We start from the raw sequence: 20,865 nt of genomic DNA on the forward strand, positions 1-20,865 counted from the left end.
GCCATGCTGCTGCTCAATTTGATTAAAAAACCTGTTTGGGGCCATCTTAATAATAAAAACAATAATAATGACGGTATTTGTTAAGTGTTTACTATGTGCCAAGCACTGTTCTAAGAGCTGGGGTAGACACAAAGTAATCAGGTCATCCCATATGGGGCTCACAGTCTTAATCCCCCTTTTACAAATGAGGGAACTGAGGCACAGAGAAGTTAAGTGACTTGCCCACAGTCACACAGCTGCTAAGTCGCAGAGCTGGGATTAAAACCCACGACCTATGAATCCCAACCCCGTGCTCCTTCCACTAAGCCTCAGTGCTTAGATTAAGGCTACCCCTTAGCATTGAGGTAGTGCTGAAACTGCATCTGCCATAAACATTAGCATAGCCAAACGTCTCTAATTATGACTACAAGCCACCTTGGAAAGTATGTGTGGGTTCTCTTTGCCGGGGTTAAAAGAGCGCATCTCAAAATTTGTAACCTTCCTTGTCCCCTGCCCAACTCCATTGCTGGCAGAGTGTGCCACCCTAGGGCAGAGGATGGTGAGAACATGGCAAGATGGCTAATACTGAGACCCCGCTGTCAATCATATATTATTAACAGGAGCCGTCGAGTCTCACAATCGAGTATAACGATCATGGTATACCTCCAGCTAAATCAGGGGGCACAATCAAGTTCTACCATGGAACTAGATGACAACTCCAAGAGTCCTTGCTGGAAGCTTCATGGCAGTGTATGGAAATAGAACCAAAAAGACTAGTTTCCTGCCCCTATTCTGTTGGATTTTAAAATGAAGCTGGGATCTCACAACAGCTGCTAGGCAGAATGTAGTATCTGCTCCTATTCTTTTTACTTTGTCAAACTGCTCTTTTGGTTCACCTGTTTTAGACTTGTTATCTACTTCTTGTTACTACTCCCTCTGTTTGGAAATTCTCCCACTTCTCCCACATACCCTCTATTCAAATCTTCCCATATGATCTGTTTCTGTTTATGAAGCCCTTAGCAAGCCTTGGCTGTCTTTTCTGTTAGTCACACACAGACAATTGTGTATTTTTCAGGCAGAGAGATTTATATCTTTGGTAAATTATGCCACATGCTCTATGTGCTCACAATACTCCATAGATGACCATGACCATCATAATTAGTGTCACCAGTACCTAAGGATTTCTTTGGAAATGAACTTCCTATTGAGTGGAAGAATGAATAAATTTCTAAATCTAGGTCAGCCTGGTTTTACAGAACACTAGAGAGAGATGAAATTAATACTTTTTTTCAACATACTCATTTACCTCTGTAGGTTGCCGAAGTGGGACTGTGCTATTTTCTGATCAATGTCCCATCGAGACCCTGCTCTAGGAGGTAATGCCAGCAGTCAAGGAAAACAAAAGGAAAAGAAGATGGCAGTTCTCCTAATGCCCACACCTCTGAAACTGACTCCTCTTTTGATTGACTCCTTTTTTCTTTCTAAGGATTACAGTCGTGGATAAGACTGTCCATTGTTCACAGTGAATGTGCAAGACATATCGGAATTCACTTACGCAACTTTTCGGTTCAATTGTTCGGAAAGCAACCAAACGCTGGTTCTCTGAAAACCTTTTAACTAGTTAATTTCAGTTTACAATCTAGAAAAGTTGAACATCACCTTTTACTGAAAGGAAAATTACAAAAAGATGTCTTCGGAAAAGGAAGTGTTAGATTCAGTTCAGAAAATGCAATCAACCCCAATCCCCCGTCTTTCCCGGCACTTATTCTGAAGTCACCACTCTTGAAGAAACCCCACTTAGGCATTAACCAACTGTGAAGACCAACATGATGAACCACACCCGCGAGTGAATCCCTGATCAGAGGAGATAAAAGCCTTGCAAAATGAAAAACCAAAAAAATGACTTACTTCACTTGCTTGAGGAATGGTGAGCTTTGGTAATTTACTCTTTGAACTGGATGCACTGGGTTTTCCTTCCAGAAGCGCTCCAAAGGACTGATTCCCATATCCACTCTCAATTTCTATGGGAGGTTTCAGTTCTGGTGAGTCATTGGGCACCTGGTCCTGACCATCCATAGGCCTTACATAAGCAGTTGGCTTCTGCTGGACCATACTGGTTTTAGAGTGAAGCCCTGGTGGGAAATTCTGAGTTGAAAGACCATTGCTTGGAGTTTAATAACGATGTTGAGGGGAGTGGGGATCCAGACCCATGTGCCGCAAATTCAGATTCTACCGGTGACTTTGAATGACTGCTTCCTTAAAAGAATGTTCTCCACCGGCTTGACTTGGAATGATTGTGTCTCCTTGAATGGGAAGATGATGCAGAAGTATTCGAGTCCTCAACTCCTCCACTTTTATGCTGTTCGTTTGGACAGCTGTAGAGGTCTTCGTATCTCCCTGAGACTGATCATTGAGAAGAGCTGTGCTTTGTCCTGCTTTGCTGACCACTAGACTGGCTAGGCTGTGCCGCTGCTGGAGCTGTGACTAGCCCGTGACCAATCCGTTCTGGATTTTCGGCTGCTCTGATGGCCATGTAATACAGTCGAATTCACCGTCAATGAAGGAGGGGGAGGCATCGATGCTGATGAGTGGGCGCTGTCTGATGAGACGGAATCATCCGGTTCCTTTGCTCCGAGAAAAAGTTGGATTCATTTTTATCGACAGGAGTCTGGGGCACAGAATTCTTTGGGATCCCCACAAGGTGACTCTGGTTCGAGTGGTTAGTTAATAAGTCCTTCATTTCATCATAGTTCCCCAGTGTGTTCTGGACTCGGTTAGCAAGTGCATCACCTTTGTTGGTCTAAAATAACAAAATTGGAAATAAAGGTGGGGGGGGGAGAGAGGAGAGAGGAGAAAATAAGTTTATGTGTCTTAGGGTTAATGATCCAACAGATATCCTAAAGACACTTGAAAACACGGTTGTTTGAAGCTGACATTCCCACATTATAACTTCATATTTTTCAAATGCTCTATTAAAAAAAATCAATACCCTTATTCAAAAGAGTCTGTTGGAATGAACTGCCAAATTAACACTTGTATGATGCTTCTGCTTTCCTTATATGTGCTTAAGAAAATGTTTTGAAATTACTTTGGCTATGGGATGTTAGAAGCTCAATCGTTCATTTTTCCATCTGAAGAGTGAGGAATCCTGATAAAACACACAGGATCAATTACTCAATTGCTAAGCATGCAAATTATAACAAAAGGCTTTACCTAAACATGTTTGTAATACATTAGTCCTGTGATTTCAAAATGAGACTTTTAACCAGTTGGAAAAGGAGGCTGGCAATGTCAAATGTTCTCCAGAGAATACTGAAATTTTGAAAAATTTTGAAAAAAATTCAGGGAAATATTGGAGCTAATTTATGACTAAAGGAAAACCAATAACCCCTTTAATCAAAGAACCATAAACATTTTTCAAGCACGAGGATCTCTGCAATATCTGGGAGGATAGAATTTGGGGCAACAGTGATTCACAGTTATTTTCTTTGAAACTGGAATACAAATATCACTAGTGATTTTGTCTTTTACAGTATTTCCGAGCTGGGTTTTCTTCAGTTACTTACGTAAGTATCTTATAGGAAAAAATAACGACAAAGTTCAATTTCATCAATGCAGACCATTCAAAAAGACCAAATTATGTCAATGAGCAGGTGTATGAACACACGTTTCCCAGCACCTGGGGATTAATTGGTTGCCAGGGCTCAAATATGGAACTAGTGAGCAAGAGACCTGGGATCTGTTCCAGAGGCTTGGCATTTGGAGGGCAGAATCCCAAGCAAGGGTTTGGTCTACAGAGAAGGGCTGGTTGATCGATATTAAATTCGGACCACTGTGATCAGAAGTGTTTGAAGCCAGTTAAGGAGTTCTGGAGCTGCATCAGAACTTCCACATCTCAAACATTTACTCCATTCACCCTATTTCAGGCCCTGGGAAACGTGCTGGGGTGTTCTTCGATACCTCACCTCTTGAAAACTTAAGCCGGGCTCGATTCCCTTGGTTTCCATTGTAGGTACTAGGAAAATTCATGTTATTGTTCTGAAACAGTTTAGCTCACATATGTACCAAAAACGACTGAAGGGGAAAAACAGAGCTTTTGTAATTATAGTTTTGGATCAAGCAAATAGGCAGGTAGCAGAACACTTGGAGTTCAAGTTTATAGAGTTTGATCTTATAATGGGTTCTATTCTTCCTCTCACTGCAAGAGAAAGCATCCCTCTTGGTGAGGATAGAAATACGATATCATCCTAATTCCTTTTCCACCTATCCCGATCTATCCTTAGTACAGTGTTCTGCACAGAGTAAGAGAAACACCACTGACTGACTGACCCTGCCACCCCATACTTCTTTCTTCAACTTATTCTTTCTTGTGGTGTCTGAGTGAATGCTATGTCAGTCAGTGACACCAAAGGGGAATGGGGCCCTCCACAGAGCATCAGGTCTGGGGGTGCCAAAGGAGATGTCAAATTAACAGCCCTGTTCCATTTTTCTGCCAGTTTTTCTACTGTTTTTGAAAGGGTCAGATTTCAATTGAAGAATTTAATTGCACTTTCCCTCAAAAAAAATAAAATCTCATTCTCAAGATGAAAACTCACACACTAGCAACTGCAAGAGTTTTTCCGGCTCTCCTGTAAAACGGCTGCCCTTGCCGTACTCTCAACCCACTTCAAGATACCTTTCTTTTCGACCAACAATCGAGGTTTACAAGAGATACCCACATTTCTTATAGCAGCGCACTCCTAAATACCAGAGGAGAACAATTTCTCACCACTTGGGCAAGTCATGCCTCCATGGCCACTTTATACCCCTCATTACAGAAGCCAATTCTCCCTGTGACTTTCAACAATCTATTTATACTTAAACATTTCAAACTGCTTTCGTATTTGCATCCCATTTCAAATTTTGCCTCAGTCTTTGAGGCCCAAAGCTATGCCCAGGTTTGTAAAAGGCTTCAGTGTATTAAATAGTACCCTAGTGACCTATTAGATTTAATGCAGTTTCTAAGTTGCCTTGCTTATTCCCGAAAGTAGCTTAGGAATGGGAGAATGTCTCAACAGGCATCCCAGCATTGAGGCTATTAAAATCCACCGATGGAAAATTCTTTCCGAATATAAGGTTAGGATCCTGTTTTTAAAACATACATTAGGACATAGATTTTTATTTGTATTCTGCAGGTGATTCAAATTTCTTACCATGGTTTACTAATTCAAGTCTTTTGTTTCGTTTACCCTCTCAAATTGTAATATGTATGTTATCTTATAAAGAGTTTAATTTTCAGGAGTACTAGCATAGATCGAAAAGTTGCAAAGTATAAGAATCACTTTATTCTCTAAAAATCCCTGGTTGGGTCATTTTTAGTGTCTGAAATTATATTTTAAGTCAGCCAAGAATAAACTCTTTGTACATGGGTAATCTCCTTCAACTGAGTTGCACAATGAACCACTTGGCTAGCAGCCAAACCACGCTTTCTATTCCACCCCCAAATTTGAAACAAGGGGATTTCATTGTGCTAAGGGCATAGCAGGAATTATAATGTAAGCTTTGAACACTTGTATGGCTGTTCCACTCTCCCTTATAGTTTAATTCTTTGTCAACACAAAGCTATATTTGATAATCTCAAAGGGTCTACATTGGGTAGGGGAAACGTACATTGCACTTTTCAACTTCATATTAAAACTGCAATGTTTTAAAACAGCACAAGTGTCAAACTTAAGGCGGCTAGCAACGTAAATGTTCTCTCAGCTATTGCCCAGATTTGTGGTCAGATCCAAGCAACTACTTACTTTTCAAGTAGGTAGTTACACTTTCAGGTTTAACTTAATGATTACTCTTCAAGAGTGAAGAAAACCTGAAACACACTCTATCTACTTTACTATCTCTGAACTTTTTCTTGCTATGCATGTTTCATGGTAGGAAGTGGTGATTTAGTCCAAATATACATATTTCCAACTACTTTGCTTTCTGAATGGAGGACTCGGAGTATTTCTGACATCTCCCGATTCTGTGTCTTCACAATGGAAATAAGGCTAGGACAACAATAGCATGCTGGATCTACTCAGATGATTTCCATTTTTCTTCAAACTGTGAGACAGTTTTCCGGTTACAAACACACAATATTAGTGGTGGTAGTCTTTGTAATTAAGGACACACATTACTAAGGATCCTTTCCAATGGCTTGGGGAAAAGCGAGGCAGTAGGCAGAGGTTGGACTGGGGCTCATGAGAATCCAGTTTAAGGGCTTCTTTCTACCACCAATAAAGACATTAAGCCAGAGCACTACCGTCAAAGTTTTAAGATAAATATTTCTGCTACTGACCGCTGGAGTCCACTAACCTTCAAACTGCTATAAAATGCTCCAAATATAGACACGAGATTCACTCAAAATAAAACCCAAGGGAATCCAAAGCACATGAATAACCTAAACAATATTTTTTCATGATAAACCCTATAAAAATTACACACAATTTGCATTTTTGCTCTTTAGGGGCTCCCCATAATCCTGTTAAAGATGAATGGATTATTGACACTATAGAAATGGTAAAATGAAATTTTGCTATTTATCACTTATATGTCTTCTTCAAGTGGAAATTTCTTAACTTCTTGTTTTGGGAAATGGTTCAGTCTCTAAAAGTTTACCTCAGTGCTTTTTTTTTTCTAAGTAGGAAATGACTCTTTTTCCGTCATCAAGGAAATGCATATTCCAAGTATTTCAAAGCATAAATTACATGTCTGGTTTGTGACTCATGACAAGCAGCACTCTTTTCATTCCAGTTCTTTGCTTCTCATTAATTTTGGGAAATGCAAACCACACCAGGTCCCAGGTTTAACTCTAAATGCTTTCTGAAAATCAGCAATATAATTTGCCAACTAGCTTATACAGTATGGTTTTCCAAAAGAAAGCTAAGGTATTTAAAATTGGAAGGCAGTTTTATATATATATATATTTATATATATTTCTTAGCTACTCTGAGTAAAGTTTATGGTGTGCTTAGTCATTATTTCATTTGCTTAGTCGCTATAAAATTAATCACTCTATGGAACCACTTATGACACTATAACTCCAGTAAATGGGGGAATTGCATAAAACGTGGATACAATTATATTTCTGGAGCCACAAGGCATCTGAGTCTTGGGAGCTCTGATGGCATTGTGAACCTGGAACACACCCCAGTCCAGTCCCCTGCCTGGATATTTTGTTGGGCACAAGACTAGATACAGGAAAAACAGAAGGCAGCCATGGCATCCCTGTGGTTTCCACGGGCTCTAAGGGACACTCCCAACCTAAAAACCAAATGGACAACAGTACACAGAAATCCAGGGACCAACACCATTTCTTCCAGGGTCTCACCACCTGCAACCACAGCAAGAAGGAAGGCTGAAGGGCACCTGGGTCAGCAAAAGGAATCCTTTGAAATTCCTGCAGCCCAGCTTCTGAAGGCCTCTCCTCCTAGGAGGTTTTTCCTGACTTCACTTCCTCTTCTTCCACTCCCTTCTGTGTCACCCTTACACTTGGATTTGCACCCTGTATCCACTCCTCCTCAGCCCCACCAGAAATTACATACACATCCATAATTCATTTACTCATATTAATATCTGTCTCCCCCTCCAGACTGTAAGCTCAGTATGGGCAGGGAACATGTCTTTCAATTCTGTATACTGTGCTCTCCCAAGCACTTACTACAGTGCTCTGCACAGAGTAAACATTCAACATGATAATTGACTGATTTACTTCTGGTTGGCAGTGCTTAATAAGGATATAACAACAACAATAGTGATATTTTTAAGCACTAGGTGCCAAGCAGTGCACTAAAGCCAGAGGGTAGATACAGGACAATCAAGTTTGGACGCACAGGGCTCCAAGTCTAAATAGGAAGGAGAACGGGCAGTGAATCCCCCATTTTAGAGATGAGGAAACATTCATAGGGCAGTTAAGTTACTTGCCCAGTGTCACAAAGCAGGCATGTGTGAGAGAATCCAGGTCCTCTGATACCCAGGGCCCACCTCTTTCCACTAGATCATGCTGAGGTAGGCTTCCAGGGACTCTTAGAATTCCCTTCCTGTGTCATTTCTCTGTGGCCTACAGAATTTTGTGGGGAGAGGAAAAGGTTAAGGAGGAGCAACCTCATCTGCTTATCCCAATAACATCTGCACGAGAAAAAAAAGAGCTTCAACTTAAGTTGTGAACACAACAGTCTTTGCAGTGCCTACATAATGGTTGAATGGTCTCTAGCAGTCCCAAAGCTGTTCTTCTCAAAGTTACGTAGGTCAGCAAACAGGAACTTTCTAAATGGTATCAGCTAAGAAATGATAATAAAAATAGCTCTCTGGGAGGATTGGCAGGATTTTCAAGATTGCTTGTCTTTCCTTAGGGTTGTGGACACAGTGGTAGTTGGGAAAAAACCAGAGGAGAAGGAAAATAAACTGCAGGAGGAGCACAATTTTATTTTCTGACAAGAAAGGACATTCGAGGAATGGGCTAACATGGTGGTCTCGGCTATTATGAAGCACATGCAGCCTTACACTTAGAGCCAGCCCAATATATGATTTGTGAGTTTGTAAGCTATATTTGGAGACTTTCATTTGCCTGTGGTGATTGAACTGGAGGTGGTCAGTAGCTTCCTGCAAGGTTTTAATAGCCCCCCCTACCCCGAAGCTCTTTTGACCTTTTGAGGATTAAGCAGGAGAGAGCTAGTATTTCTCAGCTCTCTCCACTTCTGTTGCATGCAGTGACACCCTTCTATCTTCCAGAAACTTATGAGCAAAGGAGAAAACGCGCTAGTAAATGCTCATTTTCTAGCTGGGTGGCTGATTCAGGTCATATAATCTGCCATCTACCCCTTACACTTGAACCTGGGAGAATACCAGATATGTGTCTGGGAGTATCCCATGCTGCATGATGGGAAAAGTGTCTTCAATCAGCGAGTGGATAAGTGTATGACCAACAGAAAATTGCTATTTATCGTATCTGAAACAGCTTCAGGCTCCAGTGTCAGGAAAGTAAGAGTTTACTGTACCCTATATGGCAAAGTCATTCCCAGTGAAAGGTGAGAATCAAATTTGAGTTCTGTCCAGGATTGATGCAAAATCTGAGAAGTTTGGCCAATTCGATGGGACAAAACAATGCTTAGGAAAAGACAAAGGTCTTAAGGCACATATTTCTTATAAGGATACCAAATTGTCTCACTTTTAATAAAAAGAAAGGAGGAAAACCACTACGGTTACTATTTCCTTTTAGTCCTAATTCCATGGATTAGTTGAAGTTCCTTTGAAGGATCATTTTTTTTTTCCTCCATGAGATGTGTCTTGGGGGCTTGGCTTTTGATTGGCAGGATTGGCTCTATGACTGACAGTACTGCCTGTGGGTGCAAATTATTCCTTATCTGCTCAGATTTTCTGATCTGCTAAATGCTAATCCTTCTTATCTCCTCATTTGTAATATCTTATCTACTACAAGCTCAGAACACCACTTGTTGGTTTTCTCTGGGAGTTTTATTTTTCTCAAAGGGACACTTTTTCTTCCTTTGGTACTGTCATTTAGCTTCTTCCAGCTGAGTTAGTCTTCAGAACTATATAAAGACAGGTGTAAACAAACAGCTCTTCTTGCAATAAGGATTTTTGGCATTTTCCATTTGACAGGACAGTTGTTTTCTCAAAGCTTCCCTGGGTGGCAACAGGAGAAGGAGTAGTGGGATAGCTTGACAGGCCATCTGTCAATCATGTAATGTGCCAATATAGCGGTTCCTAGGTTAGATGTGAAGCAACACTAATAATAATAATAATATAGCAGTGGTATTTGTTAAGCACTTCTGTGCAAGCACTGTAGGCACAGGGGTAGATAGAGGATAATCAAGCCCTGTCCATCTAGGGTCACAATCCAAGTAGGATGGAGAACAGGTATAAGTCCCCATTTTACAGCTGAGAAAAACTGAGGCACAGAGCAGTTAAGTGACTGTCCCCAGGGTCACACAGCAGACATTTGGTGGAGCTGCCGATAGAACCCAGGGTCCTGCTGACTCCAGTAAAACCTTTAAAAGAATTAACCGATATGATCAAAGGCTCCAGACTTTCCTATGTAAAGCTTACCTATGACAGAGCCTGTGTTACACAACTACAACAATTCTGCCATGGAATGGCACAGGACCATACTTTTAGGCCACGATGGTTTCATCCACTGATTTAAAACTTGAGTATGCTCTGTGAGCACTTTACTTTCCAGAGATTGAAACATCAATTAGCTAATTTGATCTTCCCAACATCTCTGGGACGTAGGAAGAAGTAGATACCACTATGCCCATTTTATAAATGATGAAACTATTGTTCACAGAAGTTAAATGGCCTATCCAAATTCATCATCATCATTGGTAATTTTTTTAATAGTATTTGTTAAGTGTTTACTATGTACCAGGCACTATACTAAGTGTTGGAGTAGAGACAAGCTAATCAGGTTGGACATAGTCATGTCCACGTTCAGTTTACGGTCTTTAATCCCCATTTTACAGATGAGGTAACTGAGGCATTGAGAAGTACGTGACTTGTCCAAGGTCACACAGCAGATAAGTAGTGAAGCTGAGAATAGAAACCCAGTCCTTTTGACTCCCAGACCCATGATCTATCCATTACTGAGCGCTTACTGTGTATAGAGGCACTATATTGAGCATTTGTGAAAGTAAACACACACCCAAGTTAGCAGAATTAGTTCCCTGCCGCAATGAGCTCAGCAAACCAATGGAACCGTGTGACTATAGTGCCACGTTGTTTTTAGCTGATTAACCATTTAGAAGTTTCTGTTTCTGATCTACGTAACTTTGAGAACTATATCGAATCATGGAAGCAAAGCCTTCTGTGGTCTCAACACTGGGCTGGGAATATTCATTCATTCATTCAATAGTATTTATTGAGCGCTTACTATGTGCAGAGCACTGTACTAAGCGCTGGAATGTACAAATCGGTAACAGATAGAGACAGTCCCTGCTCTTTGACGGGCTTACCAGTCTAATCGGGGGAGACGGATAGACAAGAACAATAGCAATAAATAGAATCAAGGGGATGAAACATCTCATTAAAACAATTATCAAATAAAAGAATCAAGGGGATGTACATTTCATTAACAAAATAAAACATGGATATTTGAATATGGAGCTCTGGATTCTAATCAGCTCTTTCATTGGTTTCCTGAGGCTCATTGTGAGCAGGGACCATATTCTACTAACTTGGGTGTGTGTTACTTTTCCCAAATGCTTCAATATAGTGCTCTATACACATTAAGCACTCAGTAGATTCTCCAGTAGTAGATCATGGATCTGGGAGTCAAAAGGACTGGGTTCTATTCTCAGCTTCACTACTTATCTGCTGTATGACCTTGGACAAGTCACGTACTTCTCTACGCCTCAGTTACCTCATCTGTAAAATGGGATTAAGACCGTAAACTGAACGTGGGACAAGGACTATGTCCAACCTGATTAGCTTGTCTCTATAGAGAAGGAGTTGTGGCTCAGTGGGAAAAGCACGGGCTTGGGAGCCAGAGGTCATGTGTTCGAATCCCGGCTCTGCCACCTGTCAGTTATGTGACTGTGGGCAAGTCACTTAACTTCTGTGCCTCAGTTACCTCCTCTGTAAAATGGGATTAAGACTGTGAGCCTCATGTGGGACAACCTGATTACCCTGTAGCTACCCCAGTGCTTAGAACAGTCCTCTGCACATAGTAAGCGCTTAACAAATACCAACATTATTATTATTATAGTTTATAGCTGAATCCAGTGTTTTAACCATCCATAGTTAACCTGAAAATCATGGTAGATGATCAGACATCCAGATCATTTTGTTTATACAGAATAATATTAATACAAGTTGGCAATTGAGTGTTATATCTACCTGCATGGAATAATTAGTCCTTTAAAAAACTGAGAAAGAACTAAGGTTTCTCAAAACATTTAATGTTCAGGATTTGGCAGAATCCCTGGTTTATTTCCCAGGGCCCCCAGGGATTCATCTGAAACAACTTGAAAGCCACAGATCTTAGCGGAAACTTAGAGAAATAAAATGAAATTGGGCCTTGCCTCTTTCCAGACACTCTGAGGTCTCCAGCATCAACCGTTCCCAACCCTTGGATAACCACACCAGGTTTAGGGAGACTAATTATGAAACTTGCTTTCCTCTCTTATAAATCACTGGTAAATATGTGTATACCTGATTGGGCTATCATTTTACTATCAAGGCAGATGGCTTTTAAAAAATACTCACAATGTTGATAATAGATTTTCAACTGCTTGCTCACAAACACTCCCCTAACAACTGAAAATAAAAATGCCATTATGTGACGTGCCATGCTGAGAAATGACATTCCTTTTAAAAGCACAAGCTACATATTTTATGCTACACCCACCATCCAAGCCCCACGTGGTTGGTATGTGTTTGCCAATAACTTGGGCTTGCAATAAATGATTCACTTTTGGTGTTTTTTTTTTTACCCTTAACACTTATCAATTTTACTAATTCTCTCTTTTTTTTTTGAGTTGGGCTGCAGAGAATTCATTGCACAGCACTCCTATTCCCACTTGGACTGTGAGTCTCATGGAGGACAGGTACTGGGTGAAACTGATTACCCTGTAATTACCCAACGCTTGGCACATAGTAAGCAGCTCACACATGCCACCCCTCCCTATTTGCCCCTATAGATGTAAAACAAAGTTCTTCATTGGTTGGTGGGGAAATTTGAAAGCATCCCAGTATTACTACCCCATCTGGTAGAGACAATCTCCTAACCTATAATTATTAACTACCAGTGAATAATTGATGCTGGCTCTTTCCTCTTCCCTGAACAGTGATTTTCAAAGAACACTCAAACCTCCCAACAGCTGCTAACAACCTAAGATACCAAGATAAAGATGTGGCCTTTCAATGCTTGGCACTGATTGGAAGGAGCACTAGACATACACATTTACATTCTGATGAAGTCTTCAGGGAATGCCTAGCTGAAAATCAAAGCAACAGAAATCTTCAAGGGGGACATCCCTTGGCGATGGAAATCTCGAGCAGCAAAACTCCTTAGGGAGAGTAGGTCTCACAAGTCTCTTTGAAACCCATGATAGGTTTCCCAAAGGATATGGAAACGGGCTCAGAAAATGTCTTCAGAAACCTAAACTTGCCAAACACATATGTATTTCAACGGTTGAAAATAGATCCTCCTCAAAAATGGTTGATTCAAGCGCTTTTAAAGAAGATCCTATGTTGATCAGGGAATTAGAAAATGTAGTAAAATGTCCATTGTAGGAACTATGAATCACAAATATATATGGTTACCTTGTAGGGTTCCCCAAAAAGATTAAACCCCGATGCAAAGAGATCTTCATCTTGCTGTACCTCTTGATTCCTTCGCTCCCATTCTTTCCTTTTAAGTGCACTCCGATCCTGTTCATAGTGACTGGTTAAAAAAGAGAGAAAACCACAAAAGGACAATAATTACTATTTAAAGCCCATTTAATATACCTGTTGTCAAAAAGAAGAAAAACATGAAAGTCACACTGCCTAAATTGCCAACACAAAAAAGATGAATCCCTTTATTTTTTTCTGGAATATAGTATTTTATAGATTTTCAAAATAAAAGGCAAGTTAGTCCCTTTACTTATCAGAATTATACTCTTAACCTCTTACATAAGGGTTCTCTCCTATGTTCTTAATCATTACAAGCAATTACATAGTTATCTAAACTTAGCCCTCAATTGAAATTTCTCCATTACTGTTTCAATTTCTTCCCAGCCTCGAGCTGGAGATTCAAAGCTTTTGAATTCACAGGTAATAGAGATGTTTACCCAAATGTCCTGGACATGAAATTACAAGAGGCGCAGTGTTGCCTAGAAGATAAAGCAAAGGCCTAGGAGTCAGAATGATCTGGGTTCTAATTCCGCTCTGCCATGTCTGCTGTGTTATCTTCAGCTAGTCACTTAACTTCTCTGTGCCTCAGTTATCTCATCTGTAAAAGAGGGATTAAGACTGGTGAGCCCCATGTGGGATATGAACTGTGTCCAAAACTGATTAGCTTTTATCTACTCCAGTGCTTAAGACAGTGCCTGCCTCATACTAAGTGCTTAACAAATACCACAAAAAGAAACCAGAAAAAAAGAGGACAGCTGAGACCAAAATAAGCCAGAATTCACATTTTCTCTGAAATTCTCTTTCCAAAGAGCCAGTAGACCACAGAGTTACTATGCTCTATTCTAAATCACAGGGGTTTTAAGCATTCTTTTGAAGAACAAGTTTTCTAATTACCAAAACATTTTTTGTATGTTTTTGGTTCTTTTTTTCCCAATAGAATGACTCTAACCATAAGGGAAGTCTTTTGGAAAACTGATCCACAAAGAAAGAGGTATGAATTAAAGTAATAAACAATTAGGAAAGAAATTGATGTCAATTAAATAATTTCATTTTGGCTATTCTTCTGGTTATGAGCAATTCCTGTGATTCAGGAAGAACATATAATTAAGATTTTCATATGGATTTGTAGAGATCCAATCAATTACCAATACAGTGTCAAACAATTGTTCTGGAAACTTTTAGGGTGCCAAAATTTTCAGGATATGACTTGCTCCCTGACCTGCTCCCTTTATTCATGCCCCCTCCCTGCCCTATAGCACTTAAGTACATAACCACAATTCATTTATATTGACATTAATATAAATCTGCTACTCAGTCTCTCCCTCTAGACTGTAAGCTCACTGTAGGCAGGAAACGCGTTTGTTACATTGTTTGTTACATTCTCTTGCACTCTCCCAAGTTCTTAGTACAGTGCCATGTACACAGTTGGTGCTCAATAAATACTATTGATTGACTACAATTTGTATTATGTTCTAATCTTTTCACTTAAAATGGGATGCTCAAAAGCCCAGGCGGATGTCATTTATCCACATTACAGCATTTCTATATGGAGGAGGTAGAAGTGGAATCAATTAGCCATAGAAACACCTCCAAGCTACTTGACTGGGTTAATACTAGCTTGCATCTCAATCCCCTTGTTCAGTTGAGCATAATTCAAATCTACGTATTTGCTACTATTGATGTGCGATAAGATGTTGGGACTGGAAGGGTGGAGGAGCCAGTTAAAAAAAAAAAATCAGTGTAGTCGGGGAGAGACGTCTGTTATTTAGCTGACTTCCATGGCAGAAAATCCACGATTCAAACAACAACAAAAAAAACAGTCTGTTGCTTCAGAGAAATGATAAGCAAGATGTCAGTTTTCTCAATGTCAGTTCACTTTCTGCACCTGACAGGCCAGGATGACAGCTGATAGATCACATTTAATTCTCTCATGAAGAGAACTGAAAGTACTTTGGTCTCTTGGCTTTGCAAAACTACCTCCCTACTCCTCTGAGGCAAAAGATATAATTTAAAACCCTGAAGGAAAAAGAAAAAGAAGGATGCGTGCTTCAACTTGCACTGACAACCGCTTCATGCAGCAAGCAGTAAGGGACACTTCTGGGCTTTCAACCCATGTTTGATTTGTTATGAGGCGTTTGGCTCTATTTTGCATCAGTTAATTAGCTACCAAATTCCAGATGACAATTTGAATAGCAGATTGGGTATGCGTGCTGATGTTATCCATTGGCAAGCCAAATTGCCTGCTGCATTTTTTATATATATATAACAAAGAACAGTTAATTCTCCTATCTCTGGTGAGAATGAATTTAATCTCCATAGAACTCCACACTGCTCTTGGAAGATAACCAAATATCTACAACTTTTGCCTTTTTAGCTCAGCATGATGTTGTATTGAAAGCTTCACATGGCGAGATATAATGAGGAATGAAACTGCACAGTTGATTGAGGCTTTAACAGTGTATTAAAGTCACTGATTTCTGACTGAAACCACAATTACTAATTTGAAAGCACCAGCTAATTAAAACCACAGCTATGTATTTAGCCTCTTGTTATACCTACTGCAGTTTATAATTATGAGGACCTCTTTATCTACTCAATTAAAGTTCTTATGATTCAGGCGGGTTGTGTTTGAACCTGTAAGCTCTGCAGAGGCCACAGGAAAGCATATGCCTGTCGTCCCCTGATGATTTAATGTATCCTTACACTTGCAGGTTTGATTCAAAAGGAAAAAACCCGACAGCGCCACAAAGAAATATTCACATCAGAAATATGGAATTAATAATCATATTATTGGTTTGCACAATTTATGTTTATCCCAGAATTTGACTAGGATGAGATGAAGCACTCCTAATAGCAGGCAAACCACCTGCAAACTAAATCATCACAGGTAAACCCAGTTAGTTTTGTCACTTTCAGTACAGGAACTTATTATAATCAGCAGCATTTTTCTGTGGGCATTTTTTACACCCTTTCCTGACCAAAGATGACTGTCTTAAAAAAAAAGAACCAAAGAGAAAAATCAAAATTGCAAAAACCAAAGCCAGGTGTCAAGTATTCAGGGGCTCATTCCCCCTTGTTAGAGTCACCCCCATTCTCTTCTTCCTTCCTACTCTTGGGCATGGCATTCATGCATGGCACCTCTAACAGGATCAGAGAGATGTGTTAAAAAACTCGAATAAGTCAGTTTAATACTTGGTACTCCAGTGAAAGTTGGCAGGGGTTAGAAGGTCAAAACTATCTGCTTAAAATGAGAGTTTGGATTATCTGAAGGTTTCAATTATCCATGCTCATTCCTGGACTCAATTAGCAGAGAGAACTGAACTGTAGTTTAATTTCCAAGTAACTGAACTATTAAACCCAGACCCTCCAGATACTAAATAGAATCTGGATCCCACTAGTTCCTGCTCAGATAATTTTCTTACCTTCATCTGATCCTGTACATGGGTAACTCCCAGTCTCGATTATTAGAAATCACATATGCATTAGTGGCGGAAATAAAGCACATAAACATTTAACTATACTGAGATGCAGAAGGTTCAATTATTGTGCCTTCATTAGTTCACAGTGGTGGCAACCTCAACTGACTAGGGGAAGCTCAGCTTTTGCACCTCATGGTTCCAGCAAATGCAGTACAGGAAGGAATTTACATTTCTCCAATTACACTGTAACAGGTCAACTAATAGGAAGAATTGAATTTTTTTCAGAAAATCACTGCTGGGGCAAACACATTAGTACCTTAATTTGGACAAATACCTAAAACTACTAGGTTTTTTTAACAAAATGTTCCAAACTAAGGTAATGTTACTATATTTCATACGACAAACCATAAAAGAAACTTTTGTTTGGCTTGTATATTTTATGAATTTCAGCTAGGTTTAATCTGCTTAATGATAGCCTACTATGGTACTTAAGTAACATTAAAAAAAATGATAATTTCAAATGATGTGCTTTCTTAAAAAATGTTACTGTTAATTAATATAATATTTTGCAATATTAACTGTGTACATCAAGGTAAATAATTCAAGGTCTTTTTAAAACCTAAGCAGCATTAAAATAGCTCTATTTTAGCTAAACGTCTTCACAAAGTCATAAAAATACATATTTAATTCACCCAAGAGAAAAACAAAAAAGCAGTAACTCACTCCTTGGGGTTCTGCTGCTGTTTACAAACTATTCACTGTTCGCTCATATAGTTTATGACATCGGCTGAGCCTCGCACGAATTGCGGCCTTCTAAATAATTTGCGCACATTCAGACTGATCACGATGCTCCAAAAACTCTTTGTACCATGAATTAATTCCCAAATTAAAGTTGCATTTTGAATTTTACTTTCATTCTGGTCTCTAACATCAGGGTGAAAAGCACTGAAACCCTCACTCCTATTTCCCTCACATTTTACCACCTGCAAATGGCCATTGGCCCCACAGTAATGAGAACTAAAGGGTCAAAATTCCAAAAAATGTCAGCCCATTTTGATTTTAAACTCTGGATAAACTTTCCTTGAGGTTAAAAGAGACACTCTTGAGGACAAGACTGATAGAGAGATAACATAAGTGTGTTAAGACTAAAAAATCAATAAGCTCTTTGAGGGCAGGAATCATGTACATATTTTAACTGTCCCAAATACATAGTTCTGTGCTCCGCAAGCAGTAGATGCTCAATAAGTACAATTGGTTATGGATGATAAAGTTGACATCCAACCAGTCTCTTTTCCATCATGTACATGCCACAAAGTGTCCCTTGCAATGATCTCTTAATAATAATAATGATAATAATGATCATTATGGTATTTGCTAAGCACTTATGTGCCAGGCACTGTACTAAGCGCTGGGGTGGATACAACCAATCGGGTTGGACACAGTCACTTTGTCCCACATGGGGCTCGCAGTCTCAATCCCCATTTTACAGATGAGGTAAACTGAGGCACAGAGAAGCAAAGTGACTTCCCCAAAGTCACACAGCAGACAAGTAGTGGAGCCGGAATTAGAACCCATAACCGTTGACTCCCAAGTCCGTGCTCCATTCACTACACCCATGCTGCTTCTCTATTGCATTTGGTCTGTTGCATTTGGTACTCTGGTGCAGTTTTTTTCTCTCTCTCTCTGGTATGGTGACCTCGGTCTGTTGCATTTGGTACTCTGGTGCAGTTTCTCTCTCTCTCTCTCTGGTACGGTGACCTCAATGCATCTGTGCTAAGAGAGCCATCCTACTGCTAATTGCAGTACACCAAGCTCATCTGTTTTCATATAGGGAACCGGGGCTGGCAGTAAGCTGGAGCTTGGCTCTAGCTTGATTGGAGAGTAAGGAAACGTGCCAGGAGGGCATCGCAAGGCAGTGGGCACGGCAGGGGTGGTGCCCCATGTCACGTGGGGCTGGGGACAAGAAGGAGCTGATCCGCCTGGTGCCACCCCGTACTCCTGTTGTCTCTTAGGAAACCAGCAGCTCCAGCCCACCTTTTCCATGTTACTCCTCCCTAAGGCAGGAGAAGGCCGGGCAGTGATAGTTGGGGAGGCTTTGGGGGAGGCAGGCCGGCCATGGAGGCCACTGGGGCTCTGCTGAGAGGTGCTTTTTATCTGCACCACTATATACAAAGGTGAGGATCCTTGGATCTAAAGACTCTGGGCATGGAACTCATAGAATATAGCTGTTAAAAAAACCGCTTTCTACAATTAACATCCTGCAGAAAATTACAGCATATTAACCTGACTCGGAAATTTGAATTAGGCCCATCAACATTTAATGGATGGGCATCCATCCCACCACCTTACCCTACTCTTCAAGTCATTTGTGAAAGCCACACATGTTGAAAATTCACTGCAGCTTTTCCCTTAAGCACACACATTCCTGTGAAAATACGATTTTCTGAAAAGGAAAAGACTAGCCATACAGTGCCTGGTGTTCATTTGGCCCACTGCCTGATTTTAATTAGACTCATTCACATTTATTTTAGACCATGGGTATGTGGTCAGTGCTTATTTCCCTGACTGAGATAGCTAGCTGAAAGTGCACGGTTATCTGAATACGCCTAATTACTTTGTGGGTTTCATCTTCTAGTGTTTCATCTTCTTTATTATCTCTGGAGCAGGCTTACTTAGGAGGAGAGTTGAACTCATAGATAATATAATCACGCCGATAATTCCCAAATTTATACAAGCTGACTGGGTGGTGGATCTTTTTTACAAACATAAAGAGTTTTAATGAAACTTCCTGGCTCTTGATAATGTTGCAACTATACTTGCAAATTGAATACACGAATATCAAGCATCCTAAGAGAAATGTGGAAATCCAACTGATTTTAAGTGTCAAACAATATCTCCACATAAGCTGAAGTTATACAGTCTTATGTTTCTCAAAGGCGCACCCCCAGTTCCGAACGATCACGAAGACTAAAATCCGGAGCTAAACTACACACTAATTGCTAATCTAGCTCAGGGTCTGAAAGCCCCCCCTCAACACCAACATTCTGTCCAGTCACCGCTGGGAATTCACATCCCTCTCTCAGGCCTCTCACCCCTCCCTCAACATCCTCCCAGAAACCTCCCTGCTTCACTTGAAAGCAGCACAGGAAAACCCTCATTCAGATGCTGCTCCTCCCTGAACAGGAACTAGACCCAATTTATCCACTTTTACCCCAAAACAGCACGGAGAACTCATTAGGCTGCTGCCTCTACTCCTCCCCCTCCTCACCCACACATGAAATAAAATGGAAGCCAACTTTTTCACTCTATCTGAAAGCAGCAAAGAATTATGATGTGGTAGAAGAAGCTGCTCACATGTTAAAATCTCTGCCTTAATTCAGCCCAATTCTTTGCTGCTATCAGAGGACACAGAGAAACTCCTGCTCCCTGGTAGTGGGTGAGTTTACACTCTATTAGACTGAAAACTCCTTGTGAGTAGGGATCCTGTCTATCAACTCTAATGCAATGGCAGTCTCCACGGGCTTAATACTGTTCTCTGCACACAGTAAACATTCAATAAGTATTATGGATTGATTGATTGATGAGGTGGGTGTTCTGGTTGCTAGTATGACTAGAATCTTAACTCCACCAGCTGCTAAGGCTTTTAGATTAAAAATGCTTGCTTCGATTTTCAAGAAAGTAGATGAACTTTGATAAATGATTGAAGAAGGAGGCCTTGACAGAGGAGATCCTAGGTGTGGAGAGATATTCAGAAGCACAACCAGGTGCTATATGAAGAAAAAAAGGTGGCTGTTCAACCTAGGCTGCCCAAATGTTTCGATAAAGTTGAAAAACTACTTTCTCAGTCAGCTTCTACTTTTCCAGGCTCCTGAAAAGACTATTATAGCTCTTCATTTTATAATGTTGTGATGCTCTCCTCTCTGCCCTACCCAACATGGAAGGCTGGACCCACACTTCCTCCTATGTGGTTCATGAGAAGAAGAGAGCCAAGAGGTTGGCATTAAGTGGCCATGCTACCTTCCACCTTCTGGAGCTCCATGAATCTTAGAGAGATTCTAGTGGCCAGGACTCACTCCCTTCTCCCACCCCACATTGC

General features: G+C 40.4%; 1 protein-coding gene across 5 annotated transcripts in view; it reads right to left on the reverse strand.

Annotated features, from left to right (window-relative positions):
• The window catches only part of AFF2 (AF4/FMR2 family member 2), a 626,935-nt gene that overhangs the window by 307,056 nt on the left and 299,014 nt on the right, over nucleotides 1-20,865 (reverse strand). For all 5 annotated transcript variants that reach the window (XM_039912362.1, XM_039912363.1, XM_029067285.2 and 2 more), the window contains 2 exons: nucleotides 13,279-13,399; nucleotides 1,888-2,779 (listed from right to left, as the gene is read on the reverse strand). In XM_039912362.1, coding sequence (XP_039768296.1) covers nucleotides 1,888-2,091 — 204 coding nt within the window. In that variant the 5' untranslated portion in view covers nucleotides 2,092-2,779; nucleotides 13,279-13,399. The remainder of the gene's footprint in view (nucleotides 1-1,887; nucleotides 2,780-13,278; nucleotides 13,400-20,865) is intronic.

Source organism: Ornithorhynchus anatinus, chromosome 6 (assembly GCF_004115215.2).
Source record: "Ornithorhynchus anatinus isolate Pmale09 chromosome 6, mOrnAna1.pri.v4, whole genome shotgun sequence".
NCBI classification, from domain to species: Eukaryota; Metazoa; Chordata; class Mammalia; order Monotremata; family Ornithorhynchidae; genus Ornithorhynchus; species Ornithorhynchus anatinus.